At 35.9% G+C, this 19458-nt stretch overlaps 1 protein-coding gene across 1 annotated transcript in view; it reads right to left on the minus strand.

The window, feature by feature from the left end:
• TRHDE (thyrotropin releasing hormone degrading enzyme) overlaps window positions 1–19458 on the minus strand; it is a 364327-nt gene that overhangs the window by 16719 nt on the left and 328150 nt on the right. The window contains exons 13-15 of the mRNA XM_045872950.2: window positions 18622–18769; window positions 16648–16745; window positions 16069–16176 (exon numbers count right to left, since the gene is read on the minus strand). Coding sequence (XP_045728906.1) covers window positions 16069–16176; window positions 16648–16745; window positions 18622–18769 — 354 coding nt within the window. The remainder of the gene's footprint in view (window positions 1–16068; window positions 16177–16647; window positions 16746–18621; window positions 18770–19458) is intronic.

The following is a 19458-nucleotide window of genomic DNA, read 5'->3' on the forward strand; positions in this document are numbered from 1 at the left end:
AATATAGAAAAACGCTATTGAATAATATGTAGAAACAATTCTGATGATACAGTTAAAATATCTCCCAGAGGAAATTATACAGGCCAAAGGAAAAAAAATCATACTATTTTAAAATACAAATTTTGATGCTTAATCATGATAGGGGTCTATTTTTAAGCAGGTTCTCAGTAGACCTAATTTCCAATAACTGCCTCTAGGACTGGGCGAGTCAAGGTCATTGCTTTGGGCTTCATTTTTCATCCTAATTGGACAGGGCTAAAGTACATGAGTTCTAAAGTCCCTTCCTGCTCTGTTAGTACAAGATTCTTTTCATTAGCAATTGTATTAACATTGAAATGCGGATTTCATTATTTTCAAAGACAATGAAAAAAATTTCTCAAATCACTAGCCTCTCTAAGAGCACCTATTTCTTTCAGTGGCCTACCGTTTAATTAATTTTAATTAATCTGCAGTTAATTAATTCATTTGAAAGATCATTTGTCTAATCTAAAAGTTAAAAGACAGCTTTGGTTGAGGCTTCCTCATCAATACTCTAAATCTTGTTTGACCTTGTAAGTACCAATACTCTTAACTTCTTTCAGGGCAATCGTTGACTTTAAAATATCAGAAAAATAACCTGCATTTACAAAGGTTGACCCTGTTCATAGTATCCCCTACTGCCATCTTTCATTCTTTGTCCCTTGGCTACTCCCAAGAAAGCTATCTTGAATAAAACTTAAAGCTGTTTAGAAAGAACATGTGACCTTTTGCAGCTAAGCAGCAGTTTCCTCATCTGGAAAATGGGGAAAACGATTCCTTACAAGGTTATTACAATGATTAAATGAGCACAGTGCTTGGTACATATCTGGAGCTCAGTACAGGCATTATCTAAATGCCACACATAGCCAAGTGCAGGGTACGTAGAAAACGGTCTCAATTTGTAGTAAGGATATTCCTCCTCATTATTTTTATTACTATTATTAGTAGTATGAAGTGGCAACAAATATCTCCATATTTCCCAAAAGAGTACAGGACTAGAAAGAAAGAAAGTTTTCAGACAACCTCACTACAAGTGAATGAGTAATTATAAAAATCATGGCTGACAATACATTAAGGCATTATAATAAAACACAGTTTTATAATCCCACCTAACTTCCCCGGTATACTTGTCAATCAAACACGCCACCAAATCCATATCAAAACCCTGGCACCCAGAAGCAGTACTGTTTCATGGTATCTCTACAAGGCCCCTAGCAAAGAATCCCACGTGAAGCGTGCGTCAGGGACCTTTGGAAAGAACACTGGGCCGCAGTGCTGTGGGCCGGGCACCTGGGGGGCAGCAGCTGGGGCTGCTCTTTTTCCAGAGACTCCTCTCTCGTGTCCACACCAGGCCTGCTCATTCCCACTGAAACTTAAGCATAACAAAAGGGACACTAAAACCTTGGAACAAAGGAAAAGGCAGGTCAAAGCCAGTCTTTGTGGCCCTTTGGACCTCAAAACATAGAGATGGATCCACCGGGAGGATAACAGACCAACTATATTTAAAATTACTGTGTTCTGGTGCGCCTGGGTGGCTCAGTCGTTAAATGTCTGCCTCCGGCTCAGGTCATGATCCCAGGGTCCTGGGATCGAGCCCCGCATCATCGGGCTCCCTGCTCGGCGGGAAGCCTGCTTCTCCCTCTCCACTCCCTCTGCTGGTGTTCCCTCTCTCACTGTATCTCTCTCTATCAAATAAAAAAAAAAAAAAAAAAAAAAAAACCTTAAAAAAAAGAGATGTTTAAAAAAATTAAAAAAAATAAAATTAGTGTGTTCTGAAATGTTCAATACCTCTTTATGTTTGATTCTTGCATATTTGCAAAGAGGCATATGCTGCTCTTCCCATATGAAAGGAAAAAGGATGGCTGAAGGGGGGCTCACTTAACTGTTACTATACAGAGTTTATCAAAAGATTATATTTTAAGATAACAGCACTCTTTTTAAATGGCTTTTATTGTACTTTAAAAGAGACATTTACTTTACTTAAGCTGAAATAATTTACATGACATTACATTTTAAACTTTTAAGTCCCATATATAAAATAGCTATTATTGCTACTGGGTAGGAAGGAAGAGGGATGATGAGGGTAAATATTTAGGCTATAAGACCACTTTATAAAATATAATTGCTAAAGCACAAAAACTTAAGAACCCAGGTGGCCCAGACAACATTACCAAGAACAGGATAAAAAGAAGGAGACATCAAAGAAAAGGTAGAAAGAAAGAACCCAAGTGAGAAGTGTTCACAGAGGCCAAAACATGCAGCATGATGATGACAAAGACAGGCAATGACAAAGACCCACAAAAAGGTAATAGAAAAAAACAACAACAAACAATTAGAGAATTCGTGACTTGACTTGTTTAAACTGTTTCTTTGTCCTGGATTTTAACCACTCACTCCACTGAAAAGCCTAGGACATTGTTATTTAACATTTCACAACTCAGAACCATTATGACATCCAGAATCAATTATACCCATGAGAGCTCAAAAAAATCAAACTGCTTTATAACAAAAGGAGAAAAATTAAGCTATCTCTGATGACTCACTCTGAAATAGTGAGCAGCAGGCTGCTGGTATAAATAGTTCTAAGAGCACAGCATCATTTAAAACTTAAGAGGCATACAGTGGTAGTAGACGTTGTGAAATGGATGATAAATTGCCCTATTTATAGATGCCTGTGTTAGAGATGAGATTAATTGTTTACTGATTACCAGGTGCCCATTATCCATGACTTCTCAAGGAACCTGCTCTGTCTTGATCTGTGATATTTAAGTTTCTTTCACTGGGCTCTGGCCATTGCACTGTAAAGTTAAGTGCCACCTGGGAGAAGAAGTCTAAATTTACATACATATGATTGTGATGTCTGAATCACAATAATTAGGAATCTGTATGTTAACTATGAAGACACAAGATGATGATGGAAACCAAACATTAGAAACATCAGCAGTCCATAAGCTCTGTGCTCATTCAAATCATGACCCAGGACTGAGTGTTTATAAAAACCCCACTGGATGACATCGGGCTCCACCTTGACAAATAATTCTTATTGCCCAGGCATAATTTATAGCAACATCCATTGTCTTTTGTATTCTTCGTACGAAGGTTGAAAATTACACAGATTTACTGTATCCATCAAAATACTACTTTTATAAATGGGAGGGCCTGTGCAAATGTGGTTTACTTTCTTTTCTAATGCACTGTCAAGGTCACTGAGGTTAACAAGGCTGTTTCTCCAGCCTGGGAAGAATCAACTATGGCAATTTAGTTAATTTTTTTAGGCATAACTACTAAGCTGTCATGGGTAGGCAATAAGTAATGTATCTTTCTCAATAGCAAGGTCCCCAACTAAAGATAGATTTTACTTTGGCCGAAGTAAATTTTACAACATGTAATTCTGCAGGTTTTCAGAGATTTAATTGGCACATTCATTACACACACAAAAAATACTGTACTTTTTAAAAATAGAGAAGTATTCTTATTCATATCAAATCCTAGATGTTCTATGGTTTCACTTTGACCCTCCTGTGAAAAAGCAATGAAGGGGCACCTGGGTGGCTCAGTTGGTTAAGCGACTGCCTTCGGCTCAGGTCATGATCCTGGAGTCCCGAGATCGAGTCCCGCATCGGGCTCCCTGCTCAGCGGGGGGTCTGCTTCTCCCTCTGACCCTCCCCCCTCTCATGTGCTCTCTCTCTCTCTCAAATAAATAAATAAAATCTTTAAAAAAAAAAAAGAAAAAGCAGTGAAATCCACGGTAAACTTCATACATGTGTGCGTGTGCTTTAAGGAATAAGGATAGATATAATTAAATTTGATAATTAAAAAGTTAAAAATAATTTATACCTATTATATAAGGTAACAGAAAATTATTGGGAAAAAAACTCCAACAGTCTGGGTTCTGGAGGAAAGGGGAATGGCAAGAGTGGATGAGAAAGTTACAAAATAAGGCAAAAGGCATATTTTGCATTGGCAGATGATAAATCTAAGAAAAACACATATCTTTAAAAAGTCGCCACAAATTTTATGATTTTCTGAAATAACAAATGTATATATGCACATATACATGTAACTGGCAGGTTCTAGCTGTAGCACTGATGTGTATGACGAGAACAGAAAGCAGAATATATATTAGATACCTGTGCTCTATATTGCAGAATAAAATAAGCAGTGTTTATGTATATATGAAAATAAAATAGAAGTCACGTGAATTTTTTCTATTTGATTTTTTAATTATAAAAAGAATCTCAAATCATGAAAAAGAAAAAAAGAAGAGACTCTTTCAAAATATTTAGGAGGGATCCTAAAACATGAGCATGGGTTCTTTGCTGTGAATTTTAGGGGCTATCTCTACATAATTATTCTATTTTCATACCATTGACCACCCCATATATTTTTTTACACATTTACAAAAATAATTTTATGAACACTGATGATAGTTTTGTCTGAATTTTGGGAGGACTAAGAACTGTCTTCTCAGTATCTCATTCTTGATGAAAACCTTAAGAGCAGGAAGAAGTCAGTGAAAGTTAAAAGTTGAACTTGCTATCTGTAGCGTCCCTTGATATTCCATCAAGGAAAGAAAAACTGCAAAATGTTGATCATAAACCAAGTTTTGAATAGGAAGCAGAGGCTAAAGGTGTGCGTATTAGTTTACTAGAGCTGCCATAACAAAGTATCACAAACTGGATGGCTTAAAACAACAGAAATCTCTTCTCTCACAGTTCCTATAGCTAGAAGTCTAAAATCAAGGTGTCAGCGGCATTGCTTTCTTCTGGAGGCTCCGCAGAATCTGTTCTATGCCTCTCTTCTAGTTCCCATGCCTCCAGCAATCCTTGGCATTCCTTGGTTTGCAAACCCATTACTTCAATTTCCACCTCTGTCTTCACATGAGTTTCCCTCTGTGTCTCTCTGTGCCTTCTTTTTTGTCTCTTATGAGTACCATCACCACTGGATTTAGGGCTTACCCTAAATCCATGTGAGCTCATTGCAAAGACCCTATTTCCAAATAAGGTCGTATTCACAGATAGTGTTTAGGATTTAGACCTATCTTTTAGAGGCCATTATTCAACCCACAACAGTGTGCATGCGCTTTTATTTTTCCTGTTATTGCCAAGAAATTACAAGTCATCCAAGTTCTTTCTCACTTTTAGATATTTTGAGATATATATACGTATATGTGTATACGTATATATATCACAAAATTTAAAATACATATATCACAAAACAGTATTTGATGCTTGTAGAGCATTTTCCATCAACATTATCACAATATTAAGTAAATATTATCACACTATCATTAGAAAGCCTAACATGAATTATTTTCACTTTCATTTTGAGCTAGAATGAATTACATGTATAGAATCAGTCCTAAGACTTAATCGCAAGGGGGGGAAATAAACAAAAAGGAAATGTCGTTAATGTTGCTGAATCTTCTCAGTGTTTACATTATTTTTGGAAAATGTGGAGGAAATTTCTTCTTTATAGTGGTTGGTAGCAGTTGTCATAAACCTGAATCTGAATCTATTACTATAATCCACTCTCTGTGAGTAAGTAAAAATGTTTTGGAAACTGCAAATATTTTTGTTGGTTCTCCAGCTCTGGCTTAGTAAATACTAGTGATCACTACTGTGAGTGAATCAACATTGCTCTCCCTGTGTTGCCCATGGAAATCCATATTCACTTAGCACTTGTACTGTGACAAACAGTCAGGCGGTTAAAATAGAGCTATTCTATAACTAATCAATAAGCATATCTTTTGATAGATGGGACAAAAGTTCAATAGCATTATGCCTGAAGTTGGTATAATATCAGGCAAACAATACTAGCATGATAGGAAAATTACTATTGGCAGAAATGGGGGAAAAACCAATTATACTGAAAAGAAAAACAGTTAAATTAAATGAAGTCACCTTCAAAAGCATGCTTCTGTAAAAATTAAAATACCTTAAAAAAATACTATTGACTATTTGCTTCTATGCATGGCTGTAATCGAATTTTTTTTTTTTAAGTAAAATGTCAGGAAAAAGCCAAAAGGGTCAGGAAGAAGAAAACAAGTGTAGGATTATTTCTGCCTTTTAAATTAGAATATAAAATTGTTAGTGTATTTAGATTAGAAACTAAATATGACTATAAGAAAATGAATAGAAATATGCACTTACTGAAGTTATATTAGCTCTTGAGGCAATTAAACTCCCTGCTACACCAAGAAGTAAATTAAAAAAATACATCCAGATTAGTTAGTCCCTCAAGTAGGTCATTTAGTCAAATATTTATCTCACGATGGACTGAACTAAGCCAGCATGTATTGAATTCTCCCAATGGCAAGGAAAAGTGGAACTCTCAGTGTGATTCCAGAGAAGCTTCGGAAAAGAGAGATAATAAAGCCCTCTTCTGTATACGGGTGTAGTCATTACTTGAGGAATCTTAATAGATGACCTCTACTTCCACAAATGGTCAATCACATAGGACTACTGGTTATGAACGAGATTTCTAGTTTGACAAAGGAATTCACAATTGGATTAATTCAGATAGCAAGCACACTTCCTACACTTCGTATATTATTTTTCTTCTACATAGGTGTTCCAAAACACTTTTGTTTGGTAACATACTCTAATTTTAGAAGAGCGATTCCCTAAAGCTTTGATGAAGGCGCATGATCAATTAACTGGGATTTTTGCTCTTCTCGGCAAATAAAAACAAAACAAACATGATTAACTGGAAAAAAAATTGCAAGACTTGCAGACGATGTCCTTGGGTTAGTACAGATTCTGCCCAAACAGTGACACTTTTGGAAAGTACCAAGACTTTAATCTTGAGAAATGATGTTGAGGAAGAAGGCCATTCCTGTACACTGTTTCTTTTAGGTAACATCTTTCTCTCTCTGCCTGATGAATGTGTATTTGTCCCGTAGGCCTCAGGTCAGTTGTCACTCTGCAAGAATGTCAACTCACTGATAGGTAAAATTGCCCTTTTCTTAGAAATCTCCCTTCTGGCTTCTCAATACAGTTAAAATCTTAAAGTGTTTGTATGACATCTGATTAGTCTCAGTCTATCCCACTGGACTATAAGCTCCAGGAAAGCAGAAACTGTCCTTTTGTTCATCACTGGATCTCTGGTGTCTTTTAGTATGATGCCTGAGATGCAGCAGAAGTTCAAGATATATTTAGCACATGAATCAAGTAGTGTACAAGTCTGAAATAATATTGATTTGATTAAGGAGATATATTACTATGGAAGAAATGTGCAATACTACTTTATTTTAGAAATGAAGCTGAAAGATAAAAACCAAATCAACTATTAACCAGATATCCCATTATCCAAAGGTGGACCGAGGAACATAGCCCTGTAATACTGCATGGGTCACAATGAGGGAGGAGGGCTAGAGCATATTAAATTTGTATTAGCTTTGAAGAACTACAGAGGGATAAATTGATAAGATGTTAACAGTAGTGATGATTTTGATGGTAATTGTGAATTATTCCAGAGGTTCCCATACCACTTTCTGCTTTAAATATTTTCATGAGCAACTTTTAAAGCTCTGTGCTAGGGTTACACAGGCAACAATTCATAACCAGGTGACTGGCCGTTAACTACTGAAATATACAATTCTTAGGGCAGAAAGATGATGGAAGGGAAGTGACTACCCGTTAAGTTTTATTTTCCAAGTATATGATAAAAGTGAAAAACATGTGTGCTCAAATTTTACATTGGGGAAAACTAGCTAAAATACTTTTTTTAAAATCAGCATTACAAACATTCAAGTAGGTAATTCACTATATTTTTCCCCTCACCTCAGTGGGTCTGTTATGAAGAATGTTCAGGGTAGAATTTGCATGAAGTTCTCTATTAACCAGTGCCCCAACTGTGGACAGTAAAAAAATAAGGCAAACAATGACAGTACATGATGCTGTGTTATCTCACATGCAAGTAAAAACGTAAATGACTAAAAGTACAGGTCAATCAGTTTTGAGCTACTTAACATAGTCTACTGAGAATAGGACTACCTTTTACAGCATCCTCCCTAAACTCTTAGAAAGTAAAAATGAAATAATTTCTGATACTCTGATAAAAAAAGTTTCTAGGCCAGGTGTTAGTTAGGAGTTAAAGAGGATATAGAACTTGACTTGTAAAAGCAGGTTTGGTTTAATGTAGAAAAATAATGCTTTGAGTTAAATTTTTAAATACGTATGAGAAAATCATAAAAACTATTCTGAAACTAAGATATAAACTGCCTATTTTGCAAGGTAAAATAGTGTAGAAATAGTGGGATTTTTTAAGGAGAAATAAGTTTTAAGAATTGTACAGGTTCCTGGGGACATATTTATAAGAATAAATTCCAGACATATTTTTACACTATCCACTGTTTTCAGGTATTCATATCTATAGATAGATCTCTATCTTCAAACAGATAAAATTCTTTGCATTCATAGTGAAAAGGATTAATAATAAATTTAAAAATATGAACATTGGTAGAGGGAATAAAACAACTTTCAGAAGACACCATAAATGTTAAGCTTCAAGGACCACAACTCATGTCTGGATGATACCCAGCTATTCAAAATTGTGATCAATTCTTCACCTTCGCTCTCCTTATGTTACATTCTCTCCCTAAACAATCTAATCTATCACTCATTCCTTCCATTTCTACCCACCTCCTAGTGTCACCTAGATAGGTGCTCCTAACTCTGGGGGTAAGGAAAGATTTCTTAAAGAATAACTAAGGATATGGGTACTTTTACAGCAATCAAGTTCCACATTCTAAACTTTCATACGGATACTTCTCTTTTCATAAAAACCTTTCTCCCACTTTCCTTCATTTTCCAGGAGAAAGGTATATTTCTCTTTCACTCAACTTGCATCTTCCGAGGGTACATTGTACTGCAATATCAAATAAAAATTCTAAATATTGGTGTTGATATCTAGAAAATGAGTTTTCAATTTTTTAAATTCTTAGCTTCCATCAAAATTGAAGAAGGGTCTAATCAAGTTGTCAGGTGATAATTTAAAAATTTTGGTGATAGATTACTATGTAATTTTTGGCACAACACTTGGAAAGACAAAAGAACTGTGTCACACTGCTGTAACAAAACGCCTCCCATTCCTATCTATTTATTTTTATGTATAAAGTTTCTCAGTACTTTAACATAAAAATCAAATAGAATTGATGGTGAAACTTTTCTCATTCTAGCAGTGAGTAATATTTGTCTGTGAATATATAAACTGGTTCGGGAAAAGACCAATCTCAATTTTAACATTCATATTTAACAATTTTTATGTTTGGAAATTACAGAGTTTGCCATGTATTTATGTTGGTCAATTATATATAAGCAATCATTGTAATAAAAACTCAATTTTGAAAAAAAATTAACATAGGATTTTATGACATGAAAAAATTATGTGTGTATATGTCTGTATGTGTTGTATGTATATATTTCCTATTGCAGAGAAGTATGATAGGGTGATCCAAAAAGGATTATCTAGCAGAGATATATTAGAATATAATTTGGGGGAGAAGAAAAGAATAATATAAAATTTGTGGCTGTTAAGTAAAAACATAAATCAAATTTTTAAATGGCTAATGGGGGTATTAAAGTAGCTAGGGTGTTTCAATTCCATTGAATACATTTAGGGGTTTGAAAGAATTTTGTTTAAAAAAGTGTCTGTTGGGCGCCTGGGTGGCTCAGTTGGTTAAGCGACTGCCTTCGGCTCAGGTCATGATCCTGGAGTCCCTGGATCGAGTCCCGCATCGGGCTCCCTGCTCAGCGGGAAGCCTGCTTCTCCCTCTCCCACTCCCCTGGCTTGTGTTCCCTTTCTCACTATATCTTGCTGTCAAATAAATAAAATCTTAAAAAAAAAAAAAAAAAAAAAAAAAAAAAAAAAAAAAGTGTCTGTTTATAATATGCTGAAAGGTGAATCCTTGCAATTATTTACATGTATGATGGAGAGTTTAGGATAGAGACTGAAAAATGTTGTCTTTGGCAATTAGTATGTATAAATGTTTGAGCTCTATTGGATTATTCCAGTGGACTGTCATTAATGTCTTCCTTTTTTACCCTTTATATGCAAGCAATCATTAACTCCTCTCACTCTTCGTTCTTCAGTCATGCTCAAATATGTCCTCTTCATTTCCACCACTAGCTCTCAGGGCTGGAAGTTTTCCCTGGTCTCTGATCTGGTCAAATTCCCATGACATTCTCTCAGAACACCACAGACTTCTTGGTTGCACTTTTCTGAGTTTCATGTTTAGGTGTGTGTGTATTTGAACAATTTCTGCTTCCCTCCTACACTCTCCCTGCCTCCACCACAAATCTTTAGGGTGTGTCAGGGCATGAACCACCTATTCTCGATGACAGGGAAGTAACAGGGGCAGGCATCAGTTGAATGAAGGGACTTTGCCTTCCAAGTGTCCAGCACGGTGTCGACACATCGTAGCTGCTCGATACACACTTACTGAATAGGTGAATAAATGAAAATGCATCCTTTAAATTGTATAATAATCAAATAACTGTATAATAATAATCAAAAGAGAACCAACAGTGGACATATCAGGAGGAAATTGAATGATTTATGTTCATGGACAGGGAGTATGAAATTTTGGACTGTTACATCTAATATAAGCCCTGGAGATTTGGGGTCAATGGCCTTGCTTTAGAAACAGGGTTGAGACTTGGAGTAAACATGGACTCATCAAAAGCCACAGCTGTCTAATGACAACCTAGCTGTCTAATGACATCACCATTACAATTAGGAGCAAACCTAATTCCTCACCCCAGCCCACGGAGTTTTGGGCAGCCCTGTCCTTTCCATTATTCCATATAGACTCCCTGCTGGCTTCACTCATCTGCAAAATGCGTATGCTGGTAACTGAGCAGAAAAATGGCAGGTCTGGCTGGTATAACTTTAGCCTATGAAAATTTATAGTAGGACATTTCATACTAAGAAGAATATAAAAAGCAGTGTACAGAACCAGGGAAATAGGACCATAATAACTTGGGAACATGGACAATAAGTTAGGATCCATGTTTTTAGGAGAAGAAAACATGAGGTTTCTGAACCAGATATACAGACTATAGCAAAAAGAGCCTTTTGTCTGTCCTCCTTTGTGTTTTCACATAAGAAAAGTGAATATTGATGGGCAGAAAGAAACATAAAGGAAGGGAGCCAAACTGGAGCTCTTTACCTATGAGATACAATGAGATATGGCAGATGGAGGGACATGAGCAGCAGATGAAGGGGAGGGAGGAAAAAGAAACATTTTCCTAGAGGCCAAGCCAAGCAGTATTTCTTAAAGCAGGAAGAAAAGGGCAAACATCCCCATGCTCCTATCTGAGAATCCCTATGGTAATATTTTGTTTTATATTTTATATTACAGGTCACATGCTTATAACTCCCAAACTTACAGAGAAGATCAGACAATGAGGGCATTTTATACATATTCTGTACTGCTCTATTCTATACTTATTCCTACTTTCCCCATTTAAAACTCACACCACCCACCTGTATGGTAAAAACAAGTAGAAGGCAACTCCAAAGATGATTCATCTTTTATGATTTCCTATAAAAGCCAAATAATAAATAGGCATTCTTTTGTATAATTCTTATGTCTTGTTTGGTTAGTAATATTACTGCCGTTTTTCAGATGATGAAACCAAGTGTTTTGCCTCAGGTCATTTAATGGCACAGCTACATTTTGATCACTGGTGTCTTTGACTTTGAAGACAGTAGCTTTTCCCTACACCAGTGGTTCCCAAAGACTGGTCCCCAGACCAGCAGCATCAGCATCACACGAGAACTTGTCATGAATACAAGTTCTTGGGCCCCATTCAACCTACTGAATCAGAACACTGGGGGTGCGGTCCAGCAAACCCTTTCACAGGTCCTCTCAACGATTCTTAGACGTTGACCAGATGCGGGAACCACGGGCTTATGTCATGAGCACAACCTGCATTAGACTATTGCTTATACTCATTGCAGAGAGTATTTAAGTTCTGGTGGGTGTCCTTTTTATTCTTTCGTCTTTTTAAAATCATTTTTGAACAAACATATATTACTGATATATGGTAATTTGACATACCGCCACAGCATCACATGCGGTGAGGTTAGAAGGGCAGGCAGTCTGGGAAAGGAATCCCAGATCCACTGCCAGTGGCAAGTTATATAACTTTTGTGAGTTTTGGATTTGTCTTCTATAAAAAATGAAATAAAAATGATGAGATCATGCACAAAAAGCAGTTGAAATGTACTAACTGCTCAATAAATAAATATATCTTTCACTATGATCATCATTAAAGACAATAATACCAGTAACATTATAATGAAGTGCATGAGTGGTGAAGTTTATGTATCACGTATGTCGCAAAGCTCCAGAGATGCCCTTCTGCTTATAATTTTTAGTATGGAAAGGCCCTAATTTTTCCATTTTCAAAATGATTTCCAATACATTTCGATTCAATATATATTTTTGATACCCCACAATGTAGAAGGTACTCCACTGTTTCAGGATATTTTTTAAGTAGAGGGATGATACCAGTTATCAATTCATCTATTAGGGAATGGATATCAGTATCTACTGAATACTTTTTAAAAATTAAATACTTTAAATTTTTGTTCTGTATTGGCTTAAAGCTTCAAATTGTATCTTTTAACATTATTTGAAAAATAATACATTATCACAAAATTAAGAGGCTGTGTTATTATGGACACACATTTAATTTTAGATTAAATTGCTTATAAAAAAACCCATATTACCATATTGTGATGTCTGTATAGTTAATTGTAGAATCTCAATAGTGTTTTAATACAGAAATTTTCAAGTAATAATTCACCTACAGTAATAATATAATCCCTATATTTTACTCAGTGAAGCCTATGCCAATTATTTCTTGTTTATTTGTCTTAATCAGTGAAAGAAACCAATTTCTGTCCCTTTTATTATGTTTTTTAATGCATGCAAAAGGCTATCATCTTCTCTATGTCTTTTTTTTAGAGTGAAATTTTCAGGTCTCATAACCTCTCACAGCTCGTGTTTTCGAGATCTTTTTATTATTTGTATTGTTCTCTACTGAATGCTTGGCAATTTGTCTTTTTTCTGAGATGTGGTATTCTGCTGAACTCAGTCCCCAAATCACAGCCTAACAAGACCTGAACGTAGCTCATCCGTTTTGATGTATGACATCACCATTACAATTCAACACACTGCAGCATTTGAATATATTAACAGGGATCAGAATGTGGACTCATTCAATTTATGATTCACTGTAATTCTTGAGTTGTTCTCTCTCTGCTACTACCATCTCAAGCTTTGCAATGCACTTTTTGGTTCCATTACTTTTTCCAACACCAACTTTCACATCCATTCTATCTTCCTAAATCCAACCTCGCTGATTGGGCCTATCTCCCCAGCATATCAAGATTGGGCTGTAAAGTAGCGCAGCACCCCAGATTCACAATCCCTGCTAACTTCCGTGACTCACTGTCCTTTAAATTTATTGGCATATATATGCTGCATCTCCCAAAATGTTTTATAAGTATCCTATTGCATTACCCCGGGAGGCCTTTCTTAAAGATGATTTTTAAGGTGTGAAAGAGTTAAACAAACAAACAAATGCAACTGACTGGTGTGTTTCTTCAGGCACATTTAAAAAGCAACCTTACCGTCCCCTTCATTGACTCAATTTAAGAAAGTTAAACTCAGCATCAACTACAGGATCACACTATTGTATTATTAAGCTGTCACTGAAAAAAATACAGGTTAAATCCCTGATCCTCACATACAGGTAGCTCAGAGAGTACCCTGTACCCTCACCACAGGAGGTCACTTGTCTATGCAGGGACGTGTCATATGGCTGGCTGAGCAAATCTTAGTAAACACAAAGTTAGTTCCACTCAACATGTTTACTTCTCTAGTTACAGAAGAAAGCAAAGGAAGAGAATATACAAATGATGAAGGAAAGAATGAAAGAACCTTCAAGTATTAGACCCAAATTTAGTTATTTTGCCATAAATAAGTGACAGAATTATCAAAACTGACATGAACTGATACCTCATACATAAACTTTCATGTATAAGGGAATTTTGGAAGTGATGGATTGTTCAAATTTACAAATTGAAATTTACTACACTCGTTAAATGAAACACTAATCCATGTGCCTTCCTTCTGCTTGGAATCCCCATCCGCTCCCCAACCCTCTTAGGTTCACCTGCCCCTGCCTCCCACCTGTCCTTTGTATCCAACAGGATCCTGCTCATCCTCATGAGGGTGAATGTGATTCCTCCAAAGCAGTGGTCCCTCCCTTCTTGTTCACACTGTCATGTGCTTAGCTCTTGCTTCAAAGAACAACTATTTGTTTATAGAGATGTACTCTCTACTGATTTTGAGCTCTCCCTCTTCTCTTTGCTTTCTGGCCACCAGTTGGTATTGAGAATTGCTCAGTGAAATTTTGTTAAATAAATGAATTATTTAAAAAATAGCATTTTCCCAATAGCTGTACTTTTATGGGTTAAAAAGCAGCTGTCAGGTCTGAGAAAATGCATGTGTCTGTAGCAAAATGAAACAAACAAAGACTAATCAAATAAAAAACAAAATGGCAGAGACCATGATCTTTAAATAGTATATTTTACCTTTTTTTCTCATATGTATTTATGATTATGTATCCTAATACAATTTTGGATGTATTGATTTTGGATACATTTTTATGTGTTCATCACCTAAGTACATGTGGTAGAATTGAAGAAGGCTGTAGGAATAAAGGAAAAGTTTTTGTTATAACATTTCCCGAGCTTAATTTAATAGTTTCCAGAAGACTTAGCAAAAAGGATAATCATTAGTAAAAGTTAATAAAGGAGAACGCTGTAGTTCTAGGGAAGACTGGTGACAGATTTAATCACTGTCTTTGAGTACATGATGGATCAACTGAGAGACGATAGTGGTAAAATATTTTCCTTCTTAGCTCAGGATAAGACCAGAAACAGTTAACTTAAAGAGTAAACAAGACAATGGTAAAGAAGGTGACAAATGACTTAGTAATGCAGTGAAAGATTTCTCTCACAGATCTGTAAAGCAGGATAGCTGTGCTTTGCTCTGGAGTTGGTTAGACACTACATTTAAACCCAAGTAACTTTTGACAAGACAAAAATCAATTTGTTCCTTAAGTAGGTTACACTCTGGTGGTTCTCTACATTCACCTAGAACAAGTCCCTTTCTCTGTTCTCAGGGAGTCATCCCAGCCACTGAGCCCGGGACAAGCACATGGTGGCATGCAAAAGAGCATCATCTGAGTAACCTGTCCTCCAGCTCCTCACCTTTCTCATCGGACCCTCCTTAACACAGGGGCCAAAGACTGGGGAGGAGTGATTATAAATTGCCCAAAATGTAATAAGAAATGGAACATAAAGGTCCTTGGAAATATAAAGATACTAAAAAGGTTTAAAAAACTAGGTGAAAAGATCATGATCTTCAATTTTTTTATGTTTAATATTCTTTTCATTAACATTAATAAGTGACATTTAGTATATTTTTATCAAAAGTAATTCTATTAAATGATTTTAACATCACATTATGTATTAAAATCCTGTGTTGTGAAATTCCAAGATAAGATACAAGTTTAAGGTCTCTGTGAAGGGTCACTAAAAGAGTAGATTTTTTCTATAACCTTTATGGGTTTTGGTTTTTAATATTAACATATGTTACACTACTTTACTTATACCATATGCTTGCCGTTGTTTTATGAATACCACAACCTTTATAAAGAACCTTAGGCCTACATAAAATTATTTTATTCTTGCAGAATAGCAAAGCCATCCAAATTCAAAATAAGCTGACACCTTATGAAGAATAAGGGCCTAGGTTAAGATAGTTTAAAACTCCACAGCACGCTCCAGAGGTTAAGTGTATTGTGGCTTTTCTGCTGTTGCCTCATAAGCGATGAACCCAAAACACAGTTTTGCGGTGTTTTTTTCTTGTCTTGTTTTCCTCCAATTGATAAATGCAATGCATCCACCGAGAATCTGAAAGCAGTATGAAATCATATCAGAAATACAGGATTTGGTTCCATTTACCTGTTCCTGTTGCTGGAAATCCAATCTGAAATAAGTGTCGATGCTTGTTGGTGACAGTGCTTGTTGCCAAAACTGCACGCCAGCATTATGACTTCTCTCCGGAGTTCTCTAGGTACCATCCAAGGGAAAAACAGTGAAGAAGCAGTGTTAATATCTGGGGAGGAGGGGTCATTCATTACATAAGCAGTAGATAAATAAATAATCAGCACAAAAATGATTTCCCGATACAGAAATCCTATTTTGCTGAGGAAGAGATGGTTAGGCAGAGGAGAAGCTCAGCATACTACAAGTCTTCTCTGGAAACAGTAATACAGTTGGGGGGGTCAGGGGGCTGGGTTCAAATCTCCCCTTTACCAATAACGGCAGATCTTACACTGAAACGTGGCAAGGATATGCTTTTGTTCTCAGTACCAGGTAGTGGAAACTGTTCTACCCATCAGCAGGCCTCCCAGCAAAGGGAAATGAAAGATGCAGAATGAAAGAAAGATCATCTCATGCTGCCAAAGTCTCAATGGTACTACTCGTATGTTATTGTACAGCTCTGGGGGAAAAGAAGCAAATAAGAAAATAAAACAGTACTCATGTTGGTAGGAGGCTTGAACAAGAGATCCATTAAAATTGTTTTTTGGCCATCCAAGCTTGATGTACGTAGCTGCAACTTGCTTTAAAATATATTCCTAAATGGGGGTTAAAAGAAATAAAGATGTCAGTTTCAAACCTCTCCACACTGATCATTACAATTACATAATACGATTAAAATATTTTTGAAATGCACCTACTTTAAAATATCAGTAAAATTATGGGCATGGTAAATCCTCTAATTTTATCCAGCTCAGTGTTTCAAATATAGAAAATAAGGATAAAATAAAATTGCAATGGGGGAAGTCTACTCTTTACTTCCTATTGAATGATTAAGTAATTTGCACTATTCACTATTTTAGATGACAATTTTTGTAGCAAAACAAGGACACTGAGGAATAGTGGCAATGACAGCCATGCACACAAATATACAAATGTATGTAGATATAGCTTATGGAAAATAAGCACCTAACATTCATGCATTTCACATCAATAGAGCACATTTAGAGCAAAACTGTTATGTAAGCCCAGCCACTAGCCTAGCATTGTTGAATCTGACACACACAGAACACTCTTCAGTAAAAAATATGGCATTTCGAAGTCAACAATCCATTGAGCTAATGATATATTTAAATATTAGCAGCAATGTAAAATATGCTTTCCTCACTTTAACATGGTCCTTGAATTTTGTCAAAGGAATGAAAGCACTGAAATTACAGTAAAAGCAATTCTTAACTTTTACTGAAATCGAGGTGTCTGACACAAAATACTGTTCCAAAGTACAAATATATATAAAAATGTATTTTACTTTTACAGAAGTTTAACATTGCAGTGTCTCTGTTAAGGAGAAAAGAAAAGTGGGATAAGTCTTTCTCTAGCAGAGAAAAGTTACACCTGAACTGTAATGATCCATTTTTCTGCATGTCTGTTGTCAGGGATTAGACCAAGCTAATGACAATGAACAGTCAAGCCAGGATTATTCCAATTAAAAAAAATATCAAAACAGAGGTATTTGCATGCAGACTTGGAATAAGGAAACAAGAAGCAACTCCGATGGCCATCAGACAATGTAGAGGCAGCTAAGAAACAGATTTCATGCCATGGCAACCCAGTCTCGAGTAATTAGTGGAGGTTAATTAGCAGAGCCAGTGTGCCATAAGACATAGGATGATTTTATAAAACACAGGGCAGACTCCTAAGATAACTGAAGGGAACCAAACAGGGCTCAAAGGTGGGACAGAAGGCACAGAGACCCAGCATCACTGGTGATAGGAAATTTAGGGATCAAAAGCTCCTTAGCCATACTTAATCCTAATCTTATTCAAAATGGTTATTAAATTAGATTAGGTGGTGTCCACTGTGCAGCGCTGGCTTACCAGACTTCAGCTTAGGAAATCTGGTCAGGTAACATTTTGGAATGTTTGTCATATGTCTTTGCCTTCTATGTCTTTGGGTCTATTTGGATTGTCTATTGTTTGCTCTCCTGTATCCCCTTGGACCCAATTATGAATGGGCTCTCACCTCAATGTTGATCTTATCCTTGTTAATTAAGGAAGTGAAATGAATTCACTATGCCCTTTTGGATAAAAATAATGACTAAGAATCTTTACTGAAACTGTCTATATTCTGTTAAGATCTTTGGGATCCCTCTACCCGGGTTAAGTCCTTTGTGAACACAGAGCCCTTTAACACTTGGAAAGTAAGTTTGAATTTTAAGGATTTGCCATGTATATTTGTTCTTAAATTCTGAGGCATTTAAGCTTAATTGACACTTTTAGGCCCGAATACAAAGTAGCTCGTATTACATTTCTTCTTCAAGTAATTGTCATCAGTGTTGCACAGAAAATCAGGACAAAAAGAATAATACAAATTAGAAGAAGAAACACAAACAACCCAGGATCAGTTGCATAAAGTGGATAATGAGAAAACAGTTCATCAACTGAAAATAAGAAAGAAGAAAATATGTCTTTTTACATTGAAGACATTGTATTTCTCCATGCGATCCAGTAATTTATCAAGGGGATAAAGAGCTCGGCTGGCAGCATGCCAAGGAAGAAAATCCTTCTCCTCAGACAGGTATCTGATAATCTCCAGGGGAATATGCTGAGGCAAATAGCCGGCTCTGCACAGTCAAAAAAGTTAATGTTAATTATATGCAGAAAATATACATGATGATGCAAAAATGAACATTTTACTTATGCAAATAAAAGGCAGAAAGCAAGATTCATCACAGTATATAGAAGCCATACTCAGTGCTATAAAAATAAAATTACTCACTTTTTAAATATAGTCCTACTTAGGATGCCATGTGCCTTAATATATACAGAGTTAGAGAGTTAAAAATTTACATACACAAAAATATCAGAATGCATATTTTTTAAAAGGAAAGAATTCCCGAATTTGAATAAAATCAACTCTAAGTATTTTCCTTCACAGAAACTCTTCCGAAGTCACATGTAATTGAAAATAATTGATTACTAAAAGTTTCAGTTTCTCAATGCATTCTCTTTGCTCTTTGTGTAGTTCTGTGTAATAATATTTAATGCAGATTGTTTTCAAAAGAACAATCAAAGTCAAGAGGCAACTTACAGGTTTTGACTGTATCTATGTCATATTACAATTTGAACATTTTTCAAAAGAAATGGTTTCCATAACACCTATGAAAATCTCAGTTAGATTTTAATAGACTCCAAATTCCCAAAAAGTTGAAAGAACAGGCTCTTCCCATTTATTATTTTTCTTTCAAAATAAATGCTGTGTCACCTTGGGGACCAATGTCAGATTCTTTGGAGAATATGAAACTGTAGCTTT

This window comes from Mirounga angustirostris, unplaced genomic scaffold (genome assembly GCF_029215605.1).
Source record: "Mirounga angustirostris isolate CCGP_5_RB_7025 unplaced genomic scaffold, mMirAng1.0.hap1 SCAF_5, whole genome shotgun sequence".
Classification (NCBI taxonomy): domain Eukaryota; kingdom Metazoa; phylum Chordata; class Mammalia; order Carnivora; family Phocidae; genus Mirounga; species Mirounga angustirostris.